This window comes from Bison bison, unplaced genomic scaffold, assembly GCF_000754665.1.
Source record: "Bison bison bison isolate TAMUID 2011002044 unplaced genomic scaffold, Bison_UMD1.0 scf7180017864260, whole genome shotgun sequence".
NCBI lineage: Eukaryota > Metazoa > Chordata > Mammalia > Artiodactyla > Bovidae > Bison > Bison bison.
This window is the reverse complement of record NW_011494832.1, coordinates 5,721,925-5,747,104: the sequence shown is the minus strand read 5'-3', so window position 1 is coordinate 5,747,104 and position 25,180 is coordinate 5,721,925. Positions and strand designations below refer to the sequence as shown.

Below are 25,180 nucleotides of genomic sequence, written 5' to 3'. Positions count from 1 at the left end.
ACAAAGTTTACTAAGAAAAAAAAAGCCTAGCTTATAAATCATCCTCTTTCTCTAATACAGAAAACATAGGTGTAAAATGAAAAATGTATTAAAGAGCAGTACCATATACTGCATTGCACAATTGTTTTCTTCAATGAGAGCTTATTTAAATAATTTACTATTTAACAGCCAAAGGTTTAAGATTACATAATAAAGGAAAAAATAGCATTGTCAGAGGAAATTTTAATTAATACATTCTGCATATGTACAATAATTGGATTTTACAAAATTATGCTTTCTGAAAACAATTTTATTGTGTATTGTAATGATTGCTATATTATTTGTATCAAATCCCATATCATTTGAATTTGTATATTTAAGTTTAAATCATGAATACCAAAACATAGCTATTGAATATACTTACTGTATATTTTATATATACTTTTGTAAATTAATTTATATAGTTTACTAAATTATATACTTTACTAAATTAATTCCTGGACAATTTATTTAAAAATTTTATTAAGCTTTCTACCTATTATTTTGGGGCTTCCCTGATAGCTCAGTTAGTAAAGATTCTGCCTGCCATGCAGGAGACTCTGGTTCGATTCCTGGGTCAGGAAGATCCCCTGGAGAAAAGATGGGTACCCATTTCAGTATTCTTGGGCTTCCCTGGTTGCTCAGATGGTAAATAATCTGCCTGCAATGTGGGAGACCTGGGTTGGATCCCTGGGTTGGAAGGTCCCGTGGAGGAGGTAATGACAACCCACTCCAGTATTCTTGCCTGGAGAAACCACATGGACAGAGGCCCCTAGTGGGCTACAGTCCATGGGGTCACAAAAAGTCGGACATGACCGAACCATTAAGCACAGAACACCTATTATTTATTCTAATCACATAGCATATTTAAAACCAATGATAATATTCTTTGGCTTACCAAATTTAAAAGAAAATAATGTTGATGTACATTTCTAGGTAACATTTTATAGTCTTTTATCATATTTATTCACATAAAAATCAGAATTTTTAGTTACTTTTAAAATACACAAGATTATTTAAGAATATGTAGTGCTTTTCTTCAAATGCAGAAATTGCTACATATACATTAGAAAGAACTTAACTTCTTTTTCTTAATTTTAAAATTAAGAATATGGTCACTCCTATCAATGTTTAACAGAATGCAAATTGCTCAGTTGAAAAAAAGTGAAAAACTCACATGGGGCATGATAAAAGGCACAGGAATCATTTTAACATGGCTTCCATTGGCTAAATTTGTAACAACTTGAGCATTAAAATGAACAACAGGAATAGATTATATATCATGTTGAATAAAAAGAGGATCCATGAGTCCATCATTACATTACTACTTCTACTAGTAGGTCTGCCAGTACCATTGCTAGTATTACTACTAGAAGTATTTAATAATACTTAAATGAAGGGAGTTGGGGGAAAAGGTAAAACTCTGTGTTAGAGAAGAATACCAAGAAAGAAAGAAATATAAGAAAGAAAGAGAATATTTTAAAACCAACATAGTAATAACTGATTTATGCAATATTAAACAAAGTATTCCTAAGCCATTTTTAAAAACTTTGTTTGGGAATAGGATGTTGTCAGTCTCAAAGGTCTCAAAACTTTTATTTGCTTGTTTTTGTTATATATGAAGAGAAGTTTTTCCTTTTTATCACTTAACCAAGTTATCAAACTCATCACCAATAATTGAAAAAACTGACATCATGTGTTACATGAAATAATGCTATAAATGCAACAAAATATCACCTTATATAATATTTCTGTATTTAACTTGATTTCATTCATGAGGATAATCAGACAAAATTAAAGAGTGTTTGCGAGACAGCTGGCTTGGATGACCCAGAATGTCAACCTCATGTAAGACAAAAATAATAAGTCAACAAATGTGACTGGTACATGAGTAGTCATTATATCTCTTGTGACTCTTCTGTGGAGTAAAATTTTTCCGTTGGAAAATATATATTAAAGAAAGGCAATGCAAAAGAATGTTCACACTACTGTACAATTGAGCTCATTTCACATGCTAGAAAGGTAATGCTCAAAGTCCTTCAAGCTAGACCTCAACAGTACGTGAACCAAGAAATTCCAGATGTAGGAGCTGGGTGTAGAAAAGTCAGAGGAACTAGAGATCAGATTGCAAATATCTGTTGGATCACAGAAAAAATAATGGAGTTCCAAAAAAAAAAAAAAATCTGCTTCAGTGACTATACTAGAGCCTTTGACCACGTGGATCACAATAAACACGGAAAATCCTTAAAGAGATAGGAATACCAAACCACCTTTCCTTCCTCCAGAGAAACCTGTAAGCAGGTCAAGAAGCAACAGTTAGAACTGGAGATAGAACAATGGACTGGTTCGAAATTGGGAAAGGAGTACATCAAGGCTATATGTTGTCACCCTGCTTATTTGACTTACATGTAGACTACAACATGTGGAATGCTGGGTTGGATGACTTACAAGTTGGAATCAAAATTGTCAGGAGAAATATCAGCAACCTCAGATATACAGATCATACCACTCTAATGGTAGAAAGGGAAGAGGAACTAAAGAGCCTCTTGATGTGGGTGAAAGAGGAGAGTGAAAAAGCTGGCTTAAAACTCACATGCAAAACACTAAGATCATAGCATCTGGTCCCATCACTTCATGGCAAATAGATGCGAAGAAAGTGGAAACAGTGACAGATTTTATTTTCTTGGGCTCCAAGGTCACTGCAGATGGTGACTGTAACCATGAAATTAAAAGATGCTTGCTTGCTCCTTGGAAGAAAAGCTATGACAAACCTAGACAGCATATTAAGAAGCAGAGACATCACTTTGCTGACAAAGGTCCCTCTAGTCAAAGCCATAGTTATTCCAGCAGTCATATACGGATGTGAGAAAGAAGGTTAAGTGGCCAAGAATTGATGCTTTTGAACTGTGGTGTTGGATAAGACTCTTGAGAGTCCCTTGGATTGCAAGGAGATCAAACCAGTCAATCCTAAAGGAAATCAACCCTGAATATTCATTGGATGGACTGATACAGAAGCTGAAACTCCCAACACTTTGGCCACATGATGCAAAGAACCTACTCATTGGAAAAGACCCTGATGCTGGAAAAGATTGAGAGCAGGAGGAGAAGGGGGCAACAGAGGATGAGATGGTTGGATGGCGTCACTGACTCAATGGACATGAGTCTGAGCAAACTCCGGGAGATAGTGAAGGACAGGGAACCCCGGTGTGCTGTAGTTTGTGGGGTTGCAAAAAGTTGGTCACGACTGAGCGAATAAACAGCACAAAGTTTTTCTTTCTTTGATGTCCCTAAGAGGCACTTATTTAATTTTTCTTTGGATTTTTTTTTTTAAGTTTGTAATTTGATGTACAAACTTCCATTTTAATGAAGAAGAAATCTGGCTAAAAAAATGTTTTATTAGAGATAGTTAAGTCCGTTTGCTTTGCACATATTTCAGTGTGTTGCTTTCATTTTTATGTTGATTTTCATGAATTCGTATGTTTGTAAAAATGTCTTTAAGAATACTCCCTAGGATTCATTAGTTTTCATATATTTTATGTTTAGATTGTTATCGTGGGAATGGCAAAAACTATATGGGCAGTTTATCCAAAACACGATCTGGACTAACATGTTCGATGTGGGATAAGAACATGGAAGATTTACACCGGTATGTAAATTTATTTCTTTAAATATATAGTATGTAGTGATAGCAGCAGATACATGTATGGAGATGCATTGGTATTTCTTTCTATTCATTTATGTATCTTAGTAACCTAATAGAAACTTTAGACTGATTATTCAATGTAACTCAATATAATATTTTCTCCCTATGTGGCAAACAATTCAAACCAGCAAATATTTATTGAGCATTTACTGTGTGTTCTGGTCTATAAAAGATGCCTTGGCGACATTAACAAAAAGTAGACATATGTTTTGGTTTCACCTTTAAGCAGGATATGTTCCTATTGAGAAAACAATTATACAACTTGATAAGACATGAATAATTAAATGTCAAATCTAGTGTTTCATATAGTACATTACATGTTTATATTCTCATAATTATTTATTCATAGTAGTTTATAAAATTGATGTTATCATCTTCATGTACTTAGATACCTTACAATTCCACTTTACTAAAAACCTATTGAGATATGTTTCCTTGTACACCTTTATTTTGACACACAATTTTTCTATAATTAATGGAATAGATATGGAATTGAAAACCCATATATTTCAATGAGATTTTGACATTGAATATATTCACAAAAAAGCAGTTGCCTTCCACTATCTTTCCCCAGCAAATCGCTAGTGTGTTTGAAATAATAAAAGAATTATGAGACATATTTATCACATAGAAGAGATTTTTATTAAATATCCCAGAATATATGCAAAAGGATTAAGAGAACAAAAAGGTAGTGTCATTTAACAAAGTATCTACAACATGGTTGCTTTATATGAGTTGTTATCACATTTGACCATCATAATTATATACTGAAGATAGTTCTATATGTGTGTATAAGAATTTAAGGATCTAGAGAAGTTGAGTCATTTTGCTCCCGGTTCCACTTTAAAGTTCTTATTCTGTTTCAAAATTTACTCACTAGTGGATTATACAGTTTTGATTGATTTACTGCCACGAACAGTAATAGTTCTAGAGCAGTGTTCTCTAACATAAATATGCAATTCAAATATGTAAGCCGCACTTGTACTTTTGAGTTTTATAGTAGCCTGTCACTGTTTCCATTGTTTCCCCATCTATTTGCCATGAACTGATGAGACCAGATGCCATGATCTTAGTTTTTTGTATGTTGAGTTTTAAGCCAGTGATTTCACTCTCCTCTTTCACCTTCAATAAGAGGCTGTTTAGTTCCTGTTCATTTTCTGCCATTAGGGTGGAGTCATCTGTATACCTGAGGTTATTGATATTTCTTCTGGCAATCTTGATCCAAGCTTGTGCTTCATCCAGCCTGGCGTTCTGCATGAGGTACTCTGGGTGTGAGTTAAATACGCAGGGTGACAATATACTGCCTTGATGTCCTCCTTTCCCATTTTGAACCAGTCTGTTATTCCATGTCTGGTTCTAACTGTTGCTTTTTGACCTGCATACAAGTTTTTTCTGGAGGCAAGTAAGGTGGTCTGGTATTCCCGTGTCTTTAGTAATTTTCCACAGTTTGTTGTGATCCACACAGTCAAAGGTTTTAGTGCAGTCAATGAAGCAGAAGTAGATGTTTTTCTGAAATTCCTTTGCTTTTTCTGTGACACAACAGATGTTGGCAATTTGATTTCTGGTTCCTCTCTTTTCTAAACCCAGCTCCTATATCTGGAAGTTCTCGATTCACATATTACTGCAGCCTAGTTTGAAGGATTTTGACCATTATCTTACTATCATGTGAAATGGGAGCAGTTGTGGGGTAGTTTCAACATTCTTTGGCATTGACCTTCTTAAGGATTGGAATGAAAACTGACTTTTCCAGTCTTGTGGCCAGTGCTGAGTTTTCCAAATTTGCTGGCACATTGAGTGAAGCACTTTCACAGCATCATCTTTTAGGATTTGAAATAGCTCAGCTAGAATTCCATCACCTCCATTAGTTTGTTTGTAGTTATGCTCCCTGTGATCCACTTGACTTCACATTCTGGTTCTAGGTGAGTGATCATACTATTGTGGTTATCCAGGTGACTAAGACCTTTTTTGTATAGTTCTTCTGTGTATTCTTGCCACCTCTTCTTAATATCTTCTGCTTCTGTTAGGTCCATACCATTTTTGTCCTTTATTGTGTCCATTTTGCATGAAATATTCCCTTGGTATCTTTAATTTTCTCAAAGACATTTCTAGTCTTTCCCATTCTATTGTTTTTTCTCTATTTATTTGCATTGTTCACTTAAGAAGGGTTTCTTGTCTCTTCTTGCTATTCTTTGGAACTTTGCATTCAGATGGGTATATCTTTCCTTTTCTCCTTTGCCTTCCATTTCTCTTCTTTTCTCAGCTATTTTAAGGTCTCCTCAGGCAACCATTTTGTTTTGTTGTATCTTTTTCTTGGGGATGGATTTGATCACCACCTCCTGTTACAAACCTTCATCCATAGATCTAATCGTTTTATTTTTCACTTCCACTGTATAATCAATCAATTATAAGGAATTTGGCTTGTCATATCCGAATGGCCTAGTGATTTTCCCTTTCTTCAAGTCTGAATTTTGCAATAAAGAGCTCAGGATCTGAGCCACAGTCAGCTCCCAGTCTTGTTTTTACTGACTGTATAGAGAGCTTCTCCATCTTTGGCTGCAAAAGATGTAATTAATCTGATTTTAAATAATAGGTTTATATTATTCAGCATTTCTAAAGCTTTTCATTTCAATATGTATTCAATATAAAATTACTAATGAGATATTTTACATTTATATTAAAGCTTCAAAATTTGGTGTGTATTTATAATTACATCACCTTTCAATTTGGAGAGGTCATGTACTACTTTGTCACCACATTTGGCTAGTAGTTACTCTATTGGAAATTGCAGTTCTAGGACTCCAAAATTACGTAGAATTCTGCCATCATGGATCTTACTCTGTAGTATGGAATGGCTGAAACAGCAATGCCAATGCCATATTTTAAAAAATCCATTGTTGTTATTCACTCAGTCGTGTCCGACTCTTTGCGACCCATGGACTGCAGCATGCTAGGCTTCCCTATCTATCACCAACTCCTGAAGCATGCTCAAACTCATGTCCATCAAGTCAGTGATGCCATCCAACCATCTCATCCTCTATTGTCCCCTTCTCCTCCTGCCTTCAGTCTTTCCCAGCATCAGGGTCTTTACCAATGAGTCAGTTCTTCATATCAGGTAGGTAAAGTATTGGAGTTTCAGCTTCAGCATCAGTTGTTCCAATGAATATTCAGGACTGATTTCCTTTAGGATGGACTGGTTGGATCTCCTTGCAGTCCAAGGGTCTCTCAAGAGTCTTATCCAACACCACAGTTCAAAAGCATAAATTCTTTGGTGTTCAGCTTTCTTTATCATCCAACTCTCACTGGAAAAACCATAGCTTTGACTAGATGCACCTTTGTTGGCAAACTGATGTCTCTGCTTTTTAATATGCTGTCTAGGTTTGTTGTGGCTTTTCTTCCAAGGAGCAAGCAAGCATCTTTTAATTTCATGGCTGCAGTCACCATCAGCAGTGATTTCGGAGCCCAGAAAATGAAGTCTGTCACTGTTTCCATTGTTTTCCCTTCTATTTGCCATGAAGTGATGAGACTGGTTGCCATGATCTTAGTTTTTTGCATGTTGAGTTTTAAGCCAGCTTTTGCACTCTCCTCTTTCACTTTCATCAAGAGGCTCTTTAGTTCCTCTTTACTTTCTGCCATAATGGTGGTGTCATCTGCATATCTGAGGTTACTGATATTTCTCCCAGCAATCTTGATTCCAGCTTGTGCTCCATTCAGCCCAGCATTTCACATGATGTATTCTGCATATAAGTTAAATAAGCAGGGTGACAACCTTCATGTACTCCTTTTCCAGTTTGGAACTAGTCTGTTGTTCCATGTCCGGTTCTAACTGTTGCTTCTTTACCTACATACAGGTTTCTCAGGAGGTGGGTAAGGTTGTTTGGTATTCCCATCTCTTTAAGAATTTTCCATGAAAACACCACATTTTATGTTATGGGACTGCAAAGAAGCCAGCCAGACTTAGATGGTTAGGAAGCTTTCCTAGCAGAAGGGACATTAGCAGGATACACATAATTGGTAGGAGTTGGTCAAAGAAGTGTAGGAGGAAAAACACATCAGGCAGAAGAAACAACTTGTCCAAAAGCTCTTTAAATTGAACTGTTTGAAAATTGGAAATACTTTTATTAACCATAAGGTTTAAGCAGTTTCATTTGGTCAGTGGGCATAGAGAAGAAATTCTCTAGTGGCAAAGCCATACAGGTCCTTTAACCTCTGTTAAGGAGTTTGGGTTTTATCCTAAGCCCATATGGGTCCATTAAGAATTTTAGCAAGAATTGGCATGGCCAAAACTAATGCTCATTTTAACACTGGTAGTTTTAAATCATTTTTAGAAATATGATGGGGTAGAGTGAGCTCTTTACCTGCTTGTGAGAAATAACTGTAACCAACTCTGCCTTCGGTGATTCCAGCATTAGATGCTTGACAGTTTTATGGTGGAAGTAGTTATGCTACAGAAATCTGCAAGGACAGCAAATAAAGACTCCCTGCATACACAGTTCAAAATGCCAGTTGCTAAATATTTATCAACATATCACTGGAAATTTACAACATATTTATTCAGGAACTACAATTATTATAACTTTAAATTCACTGTGTTTTGATTTGCCTTTGGGAATAGTTAAAAGTCATTTGGAAAGAACTTGTAGGCTATTGATGAATGAGTAAGTTGCATGGTACCATTTTGGTTTAAGAACAAATCTGTGACTGCGTGAAGAGGTAATGCGATGTGATGATTTTGAACGAAGACTCTGGAAAATGCTACGTGTTCAAACACCTGATCTACAGCTGAAAAAATATGTGACCCTAGACAAATTAATTGTTCTCTGTGGATTTCAATTTCCTCAAATACAAAGTTGCATAATCTTAGAGCCTGTCTCATCAGGTTGGTCTAAGTAAGTATGCAAGTCTACATAGTAGAATCTGTTACATGCATGTCTTTCTTGTTTTATTGGTCCAAAAAGTGAACCTGAGTTTGGAAAGACAGTCTAAGTTTCTATGTTGAAGTTCCTCCCAAATTTTAAAAATGACACATTAATTAAATTCAAGCATGATGGTTAATTAATGTTGATGTTATATGAGTGGGCAGGCTTCTCTGGTGGCTCAAATGGTAAAGAATTCACCTGCAATGCAGGAGACCTGGGTTGAATCCCTAGGTTGGGAAGATCCCCTGGAGGAGGGGATGGCAACCCATTTCAGAATTCTTGCCTGGAGAATCCCCATGGACAGAGGAGCCTGGTAGGCTGCAGTCTATGGAGTCACAAAGAGTCCAGCATGACTCAGAGACTAAGCACAGAACACATATGAGTGGGCATGGTCTAATAAAATAATATACAGCATTTTTTGCTTTTCTTTTGTACTAAATTTAGTTAAGATGTAAAATGAGATAGCCTGAAATGTTACTCAGTTATCTTTCAAAAACTATATCTTAAGTGACCAGTGAAATTCTCAAATTTAATGTTTATTAGCACACTGTGCTTTCAGTGTATCTTCTTATATGTTGTCATAGCAGTGTTGCTAATGAAGCTTGTTTACATGTTTCTGAAACATGAAAAAATAAATATTTTTGCAATAGCTTATATTTTTATACATTTTATAACTTAGATCTTTATCATCTGCTTCTTTCTTGCACGATGCATTGTTACCTTCCCAGTATAATTATTTAATAGAAACAATGTAATAAATTTTTTTATCATTTTATCTATGCTAATTATTCAGCCTTATTCCTCAGTTAAAGAACATGCTTCCAAACTGCAAGAACAACAACAAAGTCTCAAAAAATAAAAAAGAAAAGTTCACAGCAGGTAGTTTGTGTTGTGCCTGTAATGAAAATTATGTGCTAGGGTTGTATCTTCTTGTTTTGTTTCTCTTGGACAAGATGTGTGCTTCTTGTGATGTTCCGAGTTTGCTGTTTATGCAGGCATATCTTCTGGGAACCAGATGCTACTAAGCTGAATAAGAATTACTGTCGGAATCCTGATGACGATGCCCACGGTCCCTGGTGTTACACAGGGAATCCTCTCATTCCTTGGGATTATTGCCCTATTTCTCGTTGTAAGTACATTTTGTGATCTTTTTCAGGTGAATTATTTTAAGTATACTGCATGCCCTAAAATGATAATTCAATTGGAAGTGGAAGTAATACAGGAGGGCTAGAGTTGATCCCAAAATAAGGATGCACTCCAGATAGCAATACATATACACACAATTTCATCTCTCCTCTAGACAAAGAGACATTTTGCTGACCTTTTAAAAGAGATTTTTCCTCCCTCGAAAGGTTCCTATTTGGAATCCAGAAGCAATACATGGCCATGGTTCTGACTGGGCTAGAAAGACTGCCTTGCCCCACCATCAATAAACTTGATATTAGCAATATATATTGATTCAGGAGGGCTTCCCTCATAGCTCAGTTGGTAAAGACTCTGCCTGCAATGCAGGAGACCCCGGTTCAATTCCTGGATCAGGAAGATCCACTGGAGAAGGGATGGGCTACCCTTTCCAGTCTTCTTGGGGCTTTGCTGATAGCTCAGTTGGTAAAGAATCTGCCTGCAATGCAGGAGGCCCTGGTTCAATTCCTGGGTTGGAAAGATCTGCTGGAAAAGGGAAAAAGCACTCCAGTATTCTGGCCTGGGCCACAAAGAGTTGGACAGGACTGAGCAACTTTCACTTTTTTGGTTTTCCTATTAGCCCAGATGGTAAAGAGTCTGCCTGCAATGCAGGAGACCCTGGTTCGATCCCTGGGTCAGGAAGATCCCCTGGAGAAGGAAATGGCAACGCACTCCGGTATTCTTGTCTGGGAAATCCCATGGACGGAGGCCCCTGGCGGGTTACACCGCATGGGGTCACAAAGGGTTAGACACGACTAAGCAACTAACGTACACACAGGCTGTAGAGCACAAGCTCAATAGTTGTGGCACACAGGCCTAGCTGCTCCTTGGCAAGTGGGATCTTCCCAGATCAGGGATTGAACCTATGTCTCCTGCACTGGCAGTCAGGTTCTTTACCACTGAGCCACCAGGGAAGCGCTAATTAAAGAAGTTTTTAAACATATGGTCAACTAACATTTTTAAACTAAAAAATAGTAATGTGGTATTGAAAGACTTGGGGGTGTTACTAGTATTTGATTAAATGCTATTGCAGATAACATTTATTTCAATGCATTCTGAACATTAATTTCAGCAAATATTTTGCTGTCATTTTTCTAACTATATATATAACCAGGATTTCTTTATATTTTATCACTAGTGAAAGGCTAAAAATATTTATCTTCAGAAGATTTGATTTCTTATCTATTTAACTTCAGAGATTGTATATATCATTTTCACACTGTACATTTGCATTACAAAACATGCAAAGGTTTCTATTTCTTTTTTTTGTATTCCTTTAAAAAGTTTTACAAAATGATATGTTATATATTTTAAGATTATCAAGATGCAAAAGTAAAACTGTAGAAATGTCTGTATTTGTCTATACATGTACACACACTACATCTTAGTATTAAATAGATATATATCTATTTATATAGTATCTAAGTATTAATTAGATATATATTTCAGTATCTAAGTGTTAAGAGAATGCAGTGGTTTAGAGTTGCAACTCTGACTTCCTAGGTAAAAATTATAGTTCTAACACTTTAAGTGCCTTGGGTAAATTTCTTCCACTTCAGTTTGCATTTACTTATTCATTTATTAATAATTTTAAATTGAGCTGCTACTGTGTGCAAAGCCCTATATAACATTTTAGGTATAGAAAATATAAACAATGTCTCCTGTACTCAAATCATTTTCAATGTAGAGAGGAGAGAGCTACATACCTAATCACAAATACAGTCATTTAAACACATACATGTTAATATTAAAATATATAATGAAATGGGAATACAAATATCAGTCTGGAAAATATGCGTTGTTCATAAAGTTTTGAATTTGAGTTGAAACTTTAAGGATCTATTAAAAGAAAGTTTTCTTTATGCTTTCACTAAGAGCCCATGTTTTTTCTGAGGCCATATATCAACACATAGACACATATATCTCTACTGTTCCACAGGAAAAACTTTTATCATTGACAAGTTTTCCCTCTTCAAAGTTAAGTTGAGTCAATATAAACAAGATTTCTATCATATATAGTTGTTCAGATTTGAGTACTATGGTAGAGATATGAAGGAAAAGTAAAAGAAGTGAAGTGAAAATAGTATTTTAAGGGAAAAGGGAAAAGGCCTTGAAAGCTGAAGAAACTAGAGAAGCTAGTTAAAGCTAGTTAAGAAGCTTTTTAACAATTTGCAATCTAACAAACTACCCAGAATATTTAGAAATCTGACTTTAAGTGGTATTACAGCTTTTCTAAATATTGGCTTACAGAAAAAAAAAAAATATATATATATATAATTATTAAAGCCTCTAAATTATAATATCTAAACATTTAAAAAATTTTAAATATTTTAATGAGGCACAATAACAAACTGAATACTTTGCAGAACTATTAGCTTGATGCTTAAAAGTAGGAAACTTGATACGCAATTAACAATACAATGAATATGCAATCAATCACAGTGCCTCGAAAGTTTTTAATTTTGGAGATTAAACTCTTTTGTTTTAAGAACTATAGTTCTCTGTTTTGTTTTTTTAAGTGCCCTTTAGGCTCTATCCCAAATGTTATCTTATTAAACATTTATTTAAAAAAAGAATACAATGAATAGTCTAGTCTTTTCTCACCACAACAATATAAGAAATAAACAGCTTTTCAGTTTGGAATTTTTAGAAATTAAGTGGAAAAACCAATATCCTTGATGTTTTAATGACCACATTTATACTATGAACTAAAACAATTACCTCAGCTGACTCTAAGACAAAACTCTCCCTCGGGATAAACTAAAAGGAAAGGGAAATGATGAAATTTATAGTCCACCTTTATGCTCATTCACTTACAATATCTAGATCTGGAAAATGAACATAAACAAAAAAGCTTTAGCATGTGTTAATTTTCTCAAAATTCCCCCTAAATGAAAATCAACTTTTCATCTATTACAAAGGCATCCATATGCCATTTTTGTTTCGTTGCTGGTTTATTTGAGCTCAGGGCACTTCTAAGGACTAACAACCAGCTGGGTCTAAACAATGTCTGACTAAACTCTATGTCATCAATTCTAAACAGTCACACATTAAAATCCAGGAAATGTCTTGGGCCTCATTCATTACTACTTAAGTATTTTTAAATTCTAGAATCTTCCAAGCCAATGTCTTTGCAGCAGTTAAACCCCACTCAGTAGAGAGGTTATAAAAAAGAATTAAGTATGAAGTGTTAGTCATAATTTATTTGCAGTTTCCAAGTACTCTTTTTTTTATACTTTTCCCTTTACTACCTAGAAAAACCAATCTTTGAAATATTCTGACAAAACATAATTATATTTTGTTATTCCTCTTTTTCCATGAGTGAGGTGGATTTTTATATTCTCAAATTATTAAAAAAAGTTTTCTGAAACATAGAGGAAGATTCAATTATCCTTAATCATATAAAAGATAAAAGTAATTTTCAGCAATAATGTAAATGGGCCAAAATTACAGTAAAGCTATATAGTTTATATGAATGGCCCAAACAAACAATAATAAGCAGTGGAATGTTCATTGTGTACAGTGTTTGGCATGTTGGGAGAATGAGGCAGCTCCTCGGTTCCAGCAGTGTAATTCGGACTGCCAACATCATCAAACCACATGCCCGAGAGTCTTCAAAAATCATAAAACAGGGCTTTCCTCACATCACCCACTACCATACTTTCAACTTTGTCTGAGAAAAGTGATACAGAATTATTCAAAGGGTATTATTACATTATATTTTTGAATAAATGTAAAGAATTGTCTTAAATTATCAATTCATGGATATTTGGGTTTCAATACAAAATGATGTACTATTGAATAGTATGTTTTATTTTTACATACAGAAATATGTATACATGAATTATGTATATATGTATATATTTGTTTTTACAGGTGAGGGCGATACCACACCTACAATAGTCAATTTAGACCGTAAGTAATCCTTCAAAAGAATTTATTATATCTTAGTATCTATGTGTCATAATGATCATTATTTACTTCATAAAAATATCATTATATAAACTTCCATCATAAATTGTTTTATTTGAACACTTGTCCTGTGTGAATGTATAAAGGTATTACAGACAGCTGCATGCTAAATATCAAAATTCATTGCTCTGTCAGAAAATATTATATTAAACTTTGAAAAAGCATGTATAGTGCTTTTAACTTGGGGCAGAATATATCCAGTGGACCTTCACCATCCTTTAAATTAAATCAGGATGCCAAAGTTAGAAAGAATGAAACTAGAAGGTTGGAAAGTTATGCACTGTCTTTATCCTGCTCTATCTTTAAAGCTCTTTGCATTTTCTATGAGGCAAAAGATGACACAATGTGAAAGGTTTAGTTAATCCTCAGTTTGGGAAAATCTAAACTGCATTTAGGAGCTGCTTGTATCACACATTTCTTGGGCTGAAGGAAGTTACTCAAATGTTTTGGTTTGAGAGACCACCTGCTGTGTCTGAAGAAGCAAATGGAAATCTATTTTAGACCATGGACAAGAGTAGATAGGATAAAGCAAAGAACACTGACGAGGGTCAGGAAAAAGTTTACTTCAAAGAGTCTGTGTTATATCATTTGGATATAATGATTTAAACATAATTATGTCATTTGGATAACATTTCAATCAAGATCACTTTGGTTAACACCTTGCAAAACAGTTCTACATTCTTACTATACAAATTCAGAAGTAATAAACCAAATATATATATATTTTCCCCCACTGGGGCTTTCCATTGATATTTAGGAAAAACAGCTCTGTAAATAGCATCATTCTGTCATGTTGAGGTTGGTAAGGAAAATACAGTTGCTGTTAGACCTGAAGAACTTGTACATAGAGAGCAAAGTCTGTCACTATGATGTCAATTCTGCTGACCTTGAGTTGATTACTTTTTCTTTGTTATCTACCTACTTAGATGAGGAGAGCAAACATTTTGGGTCTGATCTGGCACTATAGTCACACTATTTACCTTTGCTTTTTTCCAAAATGTACTTCTGACACAGTTACAGTAGTTACATTTGTGTAGTGACCGTCAAATGCTTGAGAAAGTTGAGAGGCACAGGTTGTTTCAGAATGTTTTGTCAAAATGTTGTTTGGTCCTCTTTTTAGATCCAGTAATATCTTGCGCCAAAACAAAACAGTTGCGAGTTGTAAATGGAATTCCAACACGAACAAATGTAGGATGGATGGTTAGTTTGAAATACAGGTAATTATTAATAGACACAAATCACACATATTTGGGTTATTTGCAAATAGTTGTATTCCCAGCAGTATGGCCATATGCAGCCGTGAAGGTTGTGCCCTGCACAAGACACCCATATGAGGGGGACACAAGAGGGACGAATCACATTCTGCTTGCCAAACATCCCTGGATTTTGCAGTTTGTGCCTCCAGAGATAGAGCTGTTTTAAATGTTTACAAAGGTCCCATATGTGTTGCCATTGTCCCTGATGTGACATTTTAGTTGTTAAGCAAAAGACAACTACACAGGAAACCTACTTATACCTTGATATAATCATGGTAGTTGTAATACTTATGTTAATTTCCCAATTAAGGATATTATGAGATTATTTTCTAGCATGTTTATGCACAATCATAGCAAAACATTTATATTTGATTTTAATTTTTGACTTTTTCATTGTCATTCTAATGAAAAATGGCAATAATTTAAAATACTAGAATATTTTATCATTAAGAAAAGTATAAATTACACTGATAGTTTAACAGTCTTGAAATTATAATATTTGATATGACAAGACATGTCTATTGCTTAGTGTAAAAATAAATGCCATGTTCTATGTAAAATAGGTTTTCAAAATATATTATTATACAAAATTAAGATTTTTTTTTAAGTTTTATTTTTTATTTTTTTTTTCCTTTTTTTTCCTAATTTTATTTTATTTTTAAACTTTACATAATTGTATAAGTTTTGCCAAATATCAAAATGAATCTGCCACAGGTATACATGTGTTCCCCATCCTGAACCCTCCTCCCTCCTCCCTCCCCATACCATCCCTCTTATTTATTATAAGAAGTAAATACTGAAAATAGGAGCTAGCTTTAAAACCTGATCTTAGAACTTTCTATATACTACACATATTATACTGCATGGTAATCAGAACGTTAAAATTTTTTTTTTCTATATCTATCTCTATTGGAATGTCATCATGAAACATACCCCAAAGTGCACCTGAATTCTAGCCTCATTTTCCCTTGTTTTCAAGACCCTCCATGTTTCTCCCTCCGGCCTTTGTGCTGTTGGAGCTTTCTTCCTCCATATTTTATGCCTACAAAATTTGTATGTTTTAAATACAAACTGGAATATCTCCTTTTTTTCTAAACCTTCCCTGTTTCTTTAACTCTAGCCTCCTAGAATTTAGGAATAAAATTCATTTTTACTATAATTAACTCACAGTGATATTAAAGTAGAATAGGGACAACTTGAAATTGGTTATTTTTCTTTCAATGAATAAGTCAATTCTTAATAAGCATGAAGTTTATATTCTTTATACACCAAGTAGAAACTGACCTAGAGTTCCCTTAGTGTGTCTTTCTTTCAAGGAATTAACATCAATTTTTATAAATCTTTATGCTGATAATTGTAGGGTAGTAACTAAAATAGAGTTATGAAACTCCCCAGAATATTAATCATGCAATGTGAAGACATATGAAGGCTGTAAAATTTGAGGGTGGTATTTTCTTTACTGTAGAAAAATTTCCAATAATCTACATCTTTGAGCTAATTAGAGGATCTCTGTAAATCTCATTACTCCAGAAGAAAAGGCAAATACTTTTGAATTTATTCTTACTTATAGGAGACTTCCTTTTGAAGTCGCCATCTTTGGAGAAGTAGGTGAAACTGTTTTTCACCAGATCAGTGTAGTATAAACTTTTTTAAAAAAGTACTCTTTTCCTTTTAAATCTAAGTTCTTAGTAACAACAGCTGTTTATCTATTGTTCCAAAACTCATAGAGAGGAATAGAAACTAAAACTCTCTATATATTCTTATCCTCCTGTGTGGTATAGGCCGTAAATAAATGTGGTCTTAGTCTGGGAATCTTATTCTATTACTCTCTGAAGCACTGAACATCTGTACTCTTTGGAAATGTAAATTGTGAGTAGTTGTACTTTTTCCCATGTGTTTGCCAAAAAAGAATACATTTACAGATTTTGGATATCATCAAATAAATATTCTAGTATTTATTATTCTTTACAAATATATTATAATTTCCTAGATGATATATCTTGAAAAACTGTTTTAATTTGATAAGTAAAATGTTATATTGTTGATATTAAGCTGGACAAACAAATTTACTGTTATATCCTGTTAATGTATCAGAACTAAATAATGGTAATGAAAGAAGCAAATAGTGCATAAATATTATATATGGTTACCACAAGATGGTTTTCAGAATTTAAATAAACACTCAAATTTGTCATTTTCATAATCAAACATTGAATTTAAATTAGGTCTAATAATCCTATGTTTATAGCACATACTTTCTTTTATAAGGATAGACTACACACATGTAAACCTGTGTTTGGTAATGAATCAGTAAAGTTGATTATATAAAATTATAATCACATTTTGAAAAACAAGTTCTAATGCTACATCATCAAGTATCATCCTTCTGATAAAAAAATACTCATTTATTCTATTTGGGTTAATATCTACAGTTTCCTCTCAATGTGTTCATGCTTAACAAATGGAGCCATAGGTTTTGCATTAATTGGCAAGCACTCTTTCTGTACAGATGTTACTTGTTTTTCTTTCCTCTTTCTTTTAGAAATAAACATATCTGCGGAGGATCATTGATAAAGGAAAGTTGGATTCTTACTGCAAGACAGTGTTTCCCTTCTCGGTAAAGTGAAACCAATATTTGTTTTAAGCATTTAAAAATATGTATGGCTTCCCCCTAGATTCCCCCTAGAATGTATAGTCATTTAACAGATATTCACCAGCATAGGGTGAACAAATTATTTTTATTTTAGATTTAGCTTATGAAACTGACTTAATAGTTATGAGTACTACTTCTGTCTACCTCTTTCCACGATTAGCACTACTCTCATTTGGGAGAAAATTTTGCTAGAATTATGTTAATAATTTTTACCCTAACCTCCTTCTTGAATTCTATATTTCTAGAGAGAAATTCTTTTTCTGAATTAGCAACAAACTTCCTTCAGTCCTCACTTCTTTCTTATGTACAGACAGCCTCAAAATAATACTGAGAATGATTTTCAGAGTAAATTAGCCTTAAGGAAAAGATAAAGAAATAGCATTTGTTAGCTTACTTCTTGATTCTCATCAAGATTATACTGATTTTGTTAGTATAAATCTTCAATCCTTATTAATAAGGCAAACATATACACCTTTGAGATAAAGAGGAAAACTTGCAATAAATTATAATTCTTGTAATATGCTTTACCTGAGAATTTTTCATAAATAACCTACTCTCTAGCAAGAATAAGCAAGTTGAAAAAATAGCCGTTTAGAATTTCAGCAATTTAAAGGCTCTTCCTGCTTATATGTTCTTGTAGTATTCAGAATCTTCCAATAAAAAATGTGTTGCTCTTTATTATACTTTAAACTTTAAATTTAGGTTATTTATCTGCCCTTGTAAGCTAATATAACAATACATATAAATAATATTACATAATTTAAAGTTATATTTTATATTTTAATTTTTTATTTAGAAACAAGGACTTGAAAGATTATGAAGCTTGGCTTGGAATTCATGATGTCCATGGGAGAGGAGATGAGAAACGCAAACAGGTTCTAAATGTTACCCAACTGGTATATGGGCCTGAAGGATCAGATCTGGTATTACTGAAGCTTGCTCGGTTAGTTCCTTTAGATAGTTTCATATTTTTAACATACACTTGAATGGTTGAATCTTTTTATTCAACTATGTGGTTATTCTTTCTCTCTCATGGGCTTCCCTAGTGGCTCAGACGGTAAAGGGTCTGCCTGCAATGTGGGAGACCCGGGTTCGATCCCTGGGTCGGGAAGATCCCCTGGAGAAGGCAATGGCAGTCCACTCCAGCACTCTTGCCTGGAAAAATCCCATGGACGGAGGAGCCTGATAGGCTACAGTCCATGGGGTCGCAAAGAGTCGGACATGACTGAGCGACTTCACTTTCACTTTCATGTAAATATATTATAAAGCATATGTCACATGTCATATGTGTGTGGATGTGTGTATATGCATACAGAGGCAAAGAGAGGGGCATTTTCAAATTGTTCATATGTAAATAAGTGAAATTGGGCCAACAATATGGTTAGCCTGCTCTAAAACCAAAGCTTAGTGAGCAATTATATGGTAACTTTTAACAGGTAAAATAATGATTTAAAAATCACAATGACCATTTACTCTTAAATATTTTCAAATATTCATTTCTCTACTACCTACGTGAAGCAAAATTGTTTATTCTTTCTAAATGAAGTATATTAAACTTTTACACTACATTTTAATATGTTTATTTTGTGCTGAATCCAGTCAAAGGTACTTACCATTATATTTTCTCTTTTCAGGCCTGCTATTTTGGATGATTTTGTTAGTACAATTGATTTACCTAATTATGGGTGCACAATTCCTGAGAAAACCACTTGCAGTGTTTATGGCTGGGGCTACACTGGATGTAAGCTATTTTTTAAAAGATAAGGCAATATCATATTTATTTTACAAAAATAGTTGGTAATTGTTTATTTTCTCACTTTACCCTATGCTCATTAACCATACATATTTTGCACCATTCCAGTGATCAACTCAGATGGTCTACTACGAGTAGCACATCTCTATATTATGGGGAATGAGAAATGCAGCCAATATCATCAAGGGAAGGTGACTCTGAATGAGTCTGAAATATGTGCTGGGGCTGAAAATATTGTATCAGGACCATGTGAGGTAAAAAAGGGGGATTTTAAAATAAGTAACACGTGATAGATAGCATATTTTTTCCTGTTTGTAATTTTTTTCTATTTTTCTCAAGTAAGAATCATTGTACATCTGCCTGTTGTAAGAGAAAGGAATTGGAAAATATAACCCTTATTATTCTTGTATATCTCTTTTAGCTAAACAGTGAACAATCCATGTTTCATTAGCAGCAAACTAAGATGCCATTCATCTCTCATATAGCAAGAAATTAATACAGCCAAAACTCTAAGAGAAAGCTGTTCAAATTAGAAGTAGCCAACGTGCAGTTTGATACCATAGCTTGCATTTTTTCTAATGTTTTTCTAAATTTATCTGATCTTCCCAAATTCTAAGCTAACTCTCTTAATTTTAGTAAGAGATCCATGCCTGGTTTTAAACCTTTAAATGTGTTTTTGGTTAAGCCAGTGTGTGTGTGTATGTGTGTATGTGTCTGTGTGTGCGTGTGTGTGTGTGCGTGCGCGCTTCTATTTTAAAAAACCAGAAGGTCAAAGTTTGTGACTTTAAGAGTTTGGACATGTTCATTTCTTAGGCAACTGTTCTTTTTACTTGGCAGTGTTCCTATCCCTATTTAACATAAACAAGTTGTTAAACTGCTATTTTAGATGTATTTTCAATGCAAGAGACAAGTTCTCCAACCCTGAGAACTCTGGAATTATAGAATACTATGTGTAGTAAAATATGGAATGAGTTCAGTAATAGTGAAATATCTTTTGACTTTTAGGAAAATGTCCTATGTATGGAGCATAAATTTGTATTAAAGTCCATATGTTATGTATATATTGCTTTGAGATTTCATCTTTGAAAAGAAAATAAAATATTTTTAAGTTAAAAAAAAGTTTAAATTGCTTGAAAATAATATGAGTAGAAACTGATTATGTGTTTATAACCACTTTGGAATTTGGCGTTTTTTGTTCCAGTAAATCTAACATCATTAAGTCTATTATAACAAATGAAAATTTATGAGGAATATTTTTTATCTATTTATTTATTCCCCAAAGAGCTCTGTAAATACAAAAATGTTGAGCTAAACCAAGTCTTTGAGATAGTTAGGAAGTTTACACTTATTCAAGTTCTACTGCCATTATTACTTTGACAACTGCTCTTCTGGATAGCCTGTAATCTGGTTTATCATCTATATACTCTTAGATTCCTAACTTTAGCACTGAAAAATTTATCATATTATCACATATTTGCTATTTTTTATCCATTTGCTTCAAATTGATTCAGCCACTTCTTAAAAATGCTTAATTTTTTTTTATATCACTGTTATTTGAAATGATAATTTAATCACCAAACCACTGAAATCTAAACACTTGAAAAAGAAATCTCTTAAACATTTGTAGGGTAGCAATAGTATCACATTTAGTGAAAGTCTCTAAAAATGTAATTGACTTGAACAATTTGTATCAGTGAACACTGGTGCATTAATTTAAAAACCAGATAAATTCATGTGGCAGAGTTTAATCAAGTCTTTAAAAAAAATCACTGGAATATAGCTGCTTTATAATGTTGTGTTAATTTCTGCTGTACAGCAGTGTCAACCAGTTATATGTATGCATATATCCTCTTTTTATTTTTAATTAAAAAATTAACCCCTACTCTTTATTGAATACTTCAGTTCAGTTATTAGTTTCTAATCATTTGCTACTATTAGCAGAGCTATCCCTCTTGGCTCAGATGGTAAAGAATCCGCCTGCGTTTAAGGAGACCTGGGTTCGATCCCTGCATTGGGAAGATCCCCTGGAGGAGGGCATGGCAACTCACTCCAGTATTCTTGCCTGGAGAATCCCCATGGACAGAGGAGCCTCGTGGAATACACTCCTTGGGGTTGCAAAGAGTTGGACACGACTAAGAGACTAAACACACAGCAAAACTGATATTCCTATAGAGAAATCTTTTTGCATGTGTCTGAATCATAAGTTCTTTAGGATAGATTCTTAACATGGAATGACAACATTAAAGCAAATTTAGATAATTTATACATTCTGTCAAATTGCCCTCAAAAGTTTATATCAATTATTCTTCCAGAAACACTATATGAAAAAGAAGCCCCCTTTTCCCATTGCTAAGACTCAGTATCATCAATTTTTAATATTTTGGTACAAATGAAGAAGTGAAAGTGCTAGTCACTCAGTTACATCCAACTCTTTATGACCCCATGGACTGTAGCCCTCTGTCTATGGAATTCTCCAGGCAAGAGTACTGGAGTGGGTAGCCATTTCCACTCCAGGGCATCTTCCTGATCCAGGGATCAAACCCAGAACTCCTGCATTGCAGACAGATTCCTTACTGTCTGAGCCACCAGGGAAGCCAGTTCAAAATTTATCTCATTTTTGTTTGATCAGATTTTATTGCTCACATATTTAAGCATCTGTTCCTATTTCATCATACTTTGTAATTACTTTTTCATTCATTTGCAAATTTATCTGTTAAGTCATTTGTCTTTTTCAAATTGATTTATAGGAGTTTCAAATGTTCTTTCAATCTATGGCTTTATTTGAACATTGTTTATGATGAATTTTGGCATTCAGAAGACTTTCACTTCATTGCACTTTTTTGTGGGTTATTTATTCATTTATTTTTAATCGAAGGATAATTGCCTTTCAATGTTGTGGTTTCTACTGTACAACATGAGTCTGCTATAAGTATACATATATCCCTACCCACCCCACCCCATCCTGCTCCTCTAGGTAATCACAGACGCCAAGCTAAGTTCCCTGTGCTCTACAGCAGCTTCCCACTAGCTATCTATCTTCCACATGGTAATGTGTGTATGTCAACGCTACTCTCTCAGTTTGTCCCATCCTCTCTTTCCCCTGCTGTGTCCACAAGTCCCTTCTGTACTTCTGCATCAAGTCTCTTTGAATAAACTATTTTCCTTAGTATTTTATCTTCTGTGTCACCCCCACCTTGATTTTATCTATCATAGAATGTTGATAGCTCTCTTCTTTCTACTTGTATTACAGAATTAAATTTTGCAGTAGTTTAGTTTATCTCATCACTGTTGGGGGAAAATGAAGATAGTCCCAAGCACTCTTCTAGATACAAAGATACCAAAAGTCAGTCACTACAATCCCAGGAGGCTGCTTGGCATAAAAAAAGTGATGCAGCACATTTTAATGATGACATATAACAATGGTATAAACATAACATCTATATTAAAAAAATATACAGGCAAATCTTTTTATCAATCTATTCATCTTTCATCTATCACTTATGAAGATATGATCATACAACAGGGTTACCATACAACCTTTCCACAAAGAGTAAGACAAATATAAATATAACTCTGTTAACTACTAATACTAACAGTAAGTGCAGGAACATTCCTTCTTTAGGCCCAGAAAAGCAATTTCTAAACAGTAAATAGAATTATTTTACTGCCTACAAGTTTTTGTTTAACTTGTTAAAATCATTTTGGGGGCAGGGTTGAGAGAAGGGAAGAAATTAGATAAAAGTTAATGTGGCTTAATCATTTAAACTGTATGATTACAGGTGAGGTTTTTTTGATACTGTATTTGTCTATATTTTCCATTTTTTCTATATTGAACATACTCAGAACACCAGAAGAAAACCAGAATGAATATAAAATCTACTTTCTTAAAAAGCTATCAGTGGTTATGTATTAATTAGTCTGCTTGGAACAAAAGCAAAAACCACTTTAAAATATGAGTGACTATTTTAGAAAAGACAAATCATTCTTAAATGATTATTACACATGATAGAACACTATTGAACCTTTGTACTTATCTCAGTCTTGAGTTGTCTAATAGAAAGACAACCAATGGTTTAGTACATCAATTGAATGTCTTCATATTTTAGTTGAAGTTATTCTCTTTCTTACATATATATTTGAGATATAAATTGATATATGAAATGTTAATGATTTGTTAATTTTTATTTCTAAAATAATACTTTGTTGTTATTATTGATGTCTTCTTCCTAGGGAGATTATGGTGGCCCACTTGTTTGTGAACAACATAAAATGAGAATGGTTCTTGGTGTCATTGTTCCTGGTCGTGGCTGTGCCATTCCAAACCGTCCTGGTATTTTTGTCCGAGTGGCATATTATGCAAAATGGATACACAAAATCATATTAACGTATAAGGCACCACAGTCGTAGCTGGTATAACTGTCTGAAGCTTCCAATAACACAAGTCTCTTTTACATGAAGATTTTGGAGTACATGGAATTAAAATGTAACTTAAAAATCCTGAGACAACTACTTGAGTGTCATGTTTGTTAAGATACTCATTAATATTTATGGGCGTTTGCTGTTGTTTTGTTTGTCAGTGTTATTTTGTAAATGTTGAAGTGAATTAAGGTACATGCAAGTGTAGTAACATATCTCCTGAAGATACTTGAATGAACTAAAAAATGCAAAGGTATAATTGCTGGATGCTAAAGATACAATGGAAAAGATCAATTAATTTCTCTCAGCTGCTTTCCAAGGTTAGTTTCATAATAATAAATAAACCATAAGTTAAACATTATTTCAACCTCACAAAAACAATTTATATCTTGTGTCCTTAAACTGTAACTCTATATTAAATTATATTACCTTTAATATGCTATACATTATAGTTCATTCATTTCTCCTCATCATGTATCCTGTAATACTGGTACATATACTTTTTACAAAAACATATACCTATATGCAAATACATGGGTACACATGTGCATACACTACAGTTCAAACTGTGGTGTATCTAATGTAATCCCTAAATATGCTGAAATTGTATATTTATAGTTTTTCCTTAAGAAAAATATTAAAAGAATTCTAAAGACTAGTAGGAATATTAAGGAAAAGTGCAAGATAGAAGTGACTAGATCATCCTCCATATAATCTGCAGATGGCCTCTACTCCTTGGCAATTGAGGTGTGGTCATGATACACAGAGTTAAATAACACCTAACCTAGGTGCTTACGTATATTTATTATCCAAGTTATTTTAGATAGTTTCTGATTCTTAAAGGGAATAGGCTATTTGTTTATTAGTATTCTTTCTTTCAAATTTAGGGACACTTATTTATGCAAGGTATTTTTAGATCTTTTTCCCTAAAGTAGTTAAAATCGTGAGAGATAACTAATTGAAATTTAAAAGTGTTATGGTCCTTAAGATGTATTTAAGGATCTAAGTCTAAGACTTGCTGCTGTGATTGGCTTCTTTCTCATCTTCTTTAACTTAAAAGCAAATATTTAAGAGGAAAATTCCCATGTCTCTAAAATTTGTAAATAGCCTTTCACCAAATTATGCATTAAAATATATATTGAAGAAAGAAATAAAAATAACTTTGTATAACTGGAGGTGTTTTAGTCTAATCAAACTTTACTCAAGTAAAGGAAAAAATGTAAAAGAAAAGGAACTAGTTTGTCTAAACTCTGTATTTGATTATTTTTTAAAGTACAGTTAAATCTGCTGAATGAGGTATTTTATCAGAAT

The 25,180-nt window shown here is 33.7% G+C and overlaps 1 protein-coding gene across 2 annotated transcripts in view; it reads left to right on the top strand.

Annotated features, from left to right (window-relative positions):
- Positions 1-24,858, top strand: part of HGF (hepatocyte growth factor (hepapoietin A; scatter factor)) — an 82,560-nt gene extending 57,702 nt beyond the window's left edge. For both annotated transcript variants that reach the window (XM_010848130.1, XM_010848129.1), the window contains exons 10-18: positions 3,562-3,664; positions 9,633-9,766; positions 13,696-13,734; positions 14,912-15,008; positions 17,590-17,664; positions 18,497-18,643; positions 19,335-19,441; positions 19,562-19,707; positions 23,684-24,858. In XM_010848130.1, coding sequence (XP_010846432.1) covers positions 3,562-3,664; positions 9,633-9,766; positions 13,696-13,734; positions 14,912-15,008; positions 17,590-17,664; positions 18,497-18,643; positions 19,335-19,441; positions 19,562-19,707; positions 23,684-23,860 — 1,025 coding nt within the window. In that variant the 3' untranslated portion in view covers positions 23,861-24,858. The remainder of the gene's footprint in view (positions 1-3,561; positions 3,665-9,632; positions 9,767-13,695; positions 13,735-14,911; positions 15,009-17,589; positions 17,665-18,496; positions 18,644-19,334; positions 19,442-19,561; positions 19,708-23,683) is intronic.
- The last annotated feature ends 322 nt before the right edge of the window (positions 24,859-25,180 follow it).